The sequence below is a fragment of the Gavialis gangeticus genome, unplaced genomic scaffold (assembly GCF_001723915.1).
Source record: "Gavialis gangeticus isolate Ggan-Ray unplaced genomic scaffold, GavGan_comp1, whole genome shotgun sequence".
NCBI lineage: Eukaryota > Metazoa > Chordata > Crocodylia > Gavialidae > Gavialis > Gavialis gangeticus.
The window spans coordinates 9,578,457-9,583,803 of record NW_017728996.1 but is presented as its reverse complement, the minus strand read 5'-3'; the positions used below and the strand labels follow the sequence as shown (position 1 = coordinate 9,583,803).

At 38.8% G+C, this 5,347-nt stretch overlaps 1 protein-coding gene across 2 annotated transcripts in view; it reads right to left on the bottom strand.

Moving 5' to 3' along the window:
* Positions 1-7: 7 nt before the first annotated feature.
* Positions 8-5,347, bottom strand: part of TTC23 (tetratricopeptide repeat domain 23) — a 70,752-nt gene continuing 65,412 nt past the window's right edge. For both annotated transcript variants that reach the window (XM_019504015.1, XM_019504016.1), the window contains 2 exons: positions 2,048-2,130; positions 8-1,551 (listed from right to left, as the gene is read on the bottom strand). In XM_019504015.1, the coding sequence (XP_019359560.1) occupies positions 1,461-1,551; positions 2,048-2,130 (174 nt within the window). In that variant the 3' untranslated portion in view covers positions 8-1,460. The remainder of the gene's footprint in view (positions 1,552-2,047; positions 2,131-5,347) is intronic.

Here is a 5,347-nt window from a genome sequence, read left to right as displayed (position 1 = left end):
TATATATATATAAAAGCACAAAGAACAGAAGTTGCTGTCACAGACAGAATCATAGTTTTCCTTCTGCTCTGGGTTTTGGATGAATTATTTTTGTCCCTTAACTTTCAACCTGTGACTGGTGCAACACGCCAAAGCAAAACGGGTGTATTCGCTGTAAAGGAGCAGGACCTTTTGCAGCACCTCTGAACTCCCTCCACAGGTTATTACTGTTTTTCTTTTCCTTAACCAACCACAAACCTCTCACATGAAAGTAAAATGCATAAATGTTTTTTAGAGTTTCCTACTTGTTAAAGGAAATATGTCTTGGTCACAATTCAGATGAAGGGAGGAACTTTTTCCAGAGACTAATCAGCTTCTCTCAGTTGAAGATAAACAAAAGTAAAGCCCCTTTTGCACTTCTTGCAAAATTCAAGGGCAGGATTTGTGTGGTGGTATATGCTGAAAATAGCTAACTGGTCTCAGGTAAAACTGCATCTAAAACCAGCTTCCTACTGGCACCATAAATCATGGAGCGGAAACTCTCTGAATGTTAAAGAGATGGACCAGGCTAGCGGCTTGTGCATTTGTTTGAGATTTTCTTAGTTCCTAGGTTTAACATGGTTGTCAGTGGTGCTATTAGAAGATGCCATGAAAATTGCTCTCAGAGCTGAACTCCTGAGAGAAACACTACCAGAAATGTGTATGTCTTAATTCCCCAAATGTCTACTTAATACTCCCAAAGCTGCCTTGGATAAGCCTGTTTTCCTCTTGCAGCATAAATATCCTTACAGCCAAGTATGAGACAAAGTACTTGCCAGGTCCTGGAAATGTATTACATGCAGAACAAGAAAAGGGATGATCTTAAATGGCATGATTTCCAACTGCGCATTGTGTAGCCAACTTCATTGCTCTAATTTTTTCTCTCCAAATTGTGTTATGGATAAAATATAGCAGTATTCCTTCAGTCTGACACCAGGCACACTTCAGATCCAACTGTTTGTCTCCAATGGAGGAGGAAAAATCTTGAGACCAAAGGAGTCCTAGATGTTTTGAACATGGCAGGACTTGCTTAAAGTTGTATAGCGCTGTTAGAAAAAGGTATTTCTCAGACTTCTTGTATAGCTAGGAAGTAATGTGTGCCAGTTTTGCACTGTACTCTTAACTTCCTTTTTGACCTATATTAATTTTTTGCAGAGATGTTATGAATTTCCACATTGAAAATTTTTTTTTGGTTTGTTTTCACAAGTGAAAATACTGAAGAGGCAGCTATGGGATGCCCTGAAAACAGCAAATGCTCCCATAATATTAAATTGGTGTTTAGCTGTATTCGAAAATGTAGGCACATAAGCAAATGGTCTGTCCTCATGGAAATCTGCTCTATGTTCAATCTTTGATGCAAATGACAGATTTCAGGTGGACACTTGAGAGAGACAAGTTCAGTCATTAGCAAATGTCAGGAACTTTATCACATGTACTGGAGCCTAGTCCCTCCCACCACCAAGTGTTGTGGAACAGGGAATCGGTGGCTTTTCTTCATCTGTTCCTCTCTGTTCTGTTGCTACATCCCGGGTCCTGAAAAAGGGAGAATTGTATGTAGTTCATTATCAGCATTGTAGACTTCGTCACTTCTTTTCCAGAATCCTCAAAATATAGTATTAAATCCATGCCCACCCCAACAAAAACTACATGTCTTGAAGACACGCAGCTACACTCCAGAAAAGTTTCTGGTAAGGCAGATGCACAGTGGGTCAATTATATTGCCACAGTGAGTAATTTCTCGTTTGGGACACGGGTGGAAACAGGCATTTTTTGCTTTAAGTAATCTAAATTAAGCACTGATTGGATTACTGATGTGGATGACTTCTGCGGAAGGAAGAAAGTCTGAAGAGTTGGCTTTCAAAACTGCTGTCGTGGGAACTTGCCAACAGCTTCACTCATCTGTCTTTTCTGTCAGACGCTTTTGTGAACCAGTGCCTAAATATCTCTGAGAAGTGCAAGGGAACACAGACCTTAACAGCATGCAAGTGGAGGAGCAGCCAAGAAGAGAGCTGATTAAAAGCTCACTCACTTTGATAGTAAGTCAATAGTTTCCTTTGTTGCCCGAGTTCTTTTATTGTGGGAGCCATATAAGAGAGTCTGTAAGTAGAGGCACTGAAATAGAATATTGCATAAGATAATATGTTAAGAGTCAAAAAACTGAACCAAAACACAAAAGGTAAGTTGGGGGGAGGGGGCAAGGGGATGTCAATAAAGGAGAGAAAATAGTAAAACAAAAATAACTCTTCTATGTTTAAAGCATCTGATGATCAAACTAAATGAAGATGAAGTTCATTGGATCATGTCCCAAAGGATTCATAAAGGCCATATCACTGGAACTGGAAACAGAGGAGGGATCAAGATGCAGGAAAGGCAACTGCAACATAACTATATTTGTATTTACTACTGGATTAGTAGATGCCAAACTATGCTTATGCTGCATAGTTGTAACTGTATAGTGGTGTGTGTATCTACATGTAAACATGGTCTGTGTGTTTATTTAGCTAATGCTGAAAATTATAGCTTGCTCTCCAGTGAGAACCGCTTGCATGTTAGTGAGTGTGGAATTCAGCTTAAGATGTATGCAACGTTCTGTTCCAGGCTTTTACAGCAGATTTTTACATAGTTATACAGGGCTCTGTAGAAGTACTATAAAACCCTAAAAATGACTTGCAAAACCAGGAAAAAGAGAAAGTGAGAAGAAAAAAAAATCAATTTTTTTTAACGTTAGATTTTTTTTATTTTTATTTTTTTATGATTCTTATTTCTCGATTGTTTTGTGCATCCCTAACCTGTATACTGGGATTTCTACTTGTGTAGTCACTCTATCAACTCTTGAATAGCTTCACAGGGAAATTAACTAGCGCCAAGTAGCAATGTGCCATTGGGAGTGACAATGCCAATTAGTCACCCTTAGACTAATTAATCCTATTTAGACTTTCTGCCTGGCTGTGTGGATTCAGCTGCACCACTGCCTGTTTGAGCTAGTCTGAAGTAGCACAAGTCACAGGTTCCTGGCATAGTATGTTTTATAGTTTAAGAACCAATTTTTTTTTCTCCTAACAGTCTGCATTTATTTTAATATGCATTTGGCATTCATGTGAATGGTTGTGTCCAGGGAGAACAATATGGGCACAGGAGGAAGTGCAGAACTTTTTTACAAAACCTTTTTATTTTCCTGCTAGCACTTATCCTGTGCAAGGTGCTGTACAAATTAAAAATCAGATAAGGCTTTATGTCGAACAGCCTATCCTTCCTGCTCTTTTTTTTTAAGCACACGTTATATCAAGCTTTAAAAACAATGGTTCTGTAAGTTGTTTTTTAGTTAAAGCCTTGTCCACAATTAGCCATAAATGTTTCATTGTTGTTACTTAGCTATTTGAAGCTAAAGTGGATCTTCAGAGACCCATGTTTTAAAGGCCAATAATAAGTCAGACAAGAATAGATTTTGTTCCCCCAGTAGAAGGAAATCGGAATGCTTTCAGTTGGCTCGAAAGGTCAAGGTTTAATTTTAAATGCACAGTATTTTTTAAAGTAATTTATTTATAAACTTCTAAACTTCAAGTGGAGATGTGAGAGAGAGAACGCTGTAAGCATGATCCATTAACTGAGAGTCCTATAGTTTTTGTTTTGATTGTCTCCTGAGGACGGTCTACACCATCTCCTAAGCATTCCTGAAACTGCATGGACTGGGGCAAGAAATAAAAACTAGTGCTTTAAAAATAAATGGCACAAAGGAAAATCTAGGAACACACATCTACCACACAGCTGGGTAATCCAGAAAGAATGCTCCTTCAATTTAAAACTGGCTGGAATCCAGCTGAAGTAAGATGGTTTTAAGAGCTCAAAACTTTGAGGTGTCAAATGGAAGGGACTAAAACAGATGCTGTCCTCTTGAACTAAAGCTGTCAACACAAATGTGTCATTAGCTGCAGTTACAGCAGAGAGAATGTAGCAGTATTTTCCTTAGCTGTTGCACCTACCTAAGATTGTACTTTTGTTAAGTAACAATTATTGTTCTGTATAGTTAACTCTTTGATTAACTCCATATTTTGTTGACATGGGAACAATTAACAAATAGATGCTTACAAATATCAACAAGAGAACAGAAAGATGCTTACAGAATTACTTTAAAGAATTTCAGATATCATGATGAGTTGCTTCTAAAATTATGTTTAGTAGAAAATTGAATCTTGTAAATTTAATGCATTTAAAATTATCCAGCTGACAGCAGCCTTTTAAATGGAAAGGCTTTCTTGAAGTGCTACTGATATTTGGTGGCAGATACCAGCCTTGTATTCACATTCTGGCATGTGTATTAAAATGTTCAATGCTAAAGAAACCCTGAAAGTTTTAATACATAATACCTTGAAATACATTTTAGACTGAGCCTGATTTTTAGACTCTGAATGATAAGCACGTCTGTATACCTTGCAGAAGGTTAGGCCTGCAAGTTCCTGCTCAGCTGAAGTCCAGTGGAGCCCTTGCACATCTTGTGCTGGAGTGAACTGTTTAAATTAAGTATTAAATACCACTGCATACCACTATACTATAGGCTTGGTTTCTCATTTATACATTTAATAAAGGATTAGAGTATTAAGGAAAGGGAAAGCTCCATGCGGAAAAGTTACTCATTTTAATATGCATTTCATGTGGCTAAGCTGGAAACCATACTGCTGCAGCTGCTGTTGTGATACACAATACCTTGTTAAAGTAGCCCACAACAGGCTCTACTTGGAGGCTGCTGGCTTCGTGCGTTCTGAACCCTAACTTATGCCACTGCCAAAGCTCAGAGGCTTAAATGAAGATGTAGATTTTTATTGTGAGTTGCCATTATGTTTGCATTGTAGCATAACTAGTTTAGAGGCATGCACCATGCATATTGATTATCAGTTGAGTATTTTTATTTGTATTTTTAGTTTTTGGAAATTTTTCGTGTTTCAAGCCAAATCAGCCAGATCAATTCCAAATCCACAAGTCATTCGAGAACCATAAATGGCCCTGCAACCAGCAAACATCCTCCATCCCATCTGGGGCATCAGATGTTTCCAAATCCTTTGGTGGGCATCCTACGTGCAGGCCTGAGCCTGAAGACTTGGGGTTCGGATGCTCCCAAGTTTTGCTTGCCCTCAGCCGTATGGCTGCAGGAACAAGCTAGGGAGGAGTCTCCCATTTCCATAAAGTGGGCGTAAAACTAATTACCTCTGCAGGTACTACCCCGTGCCAGGAAAGCAGTTATCCCCAGGTGCAACTAGGACACCACCTTGGTGGTCATGGTGTTTCCCCTGCCAGGTAAGTACCACAGCCCATATGAATTAAAGACTTCACACCC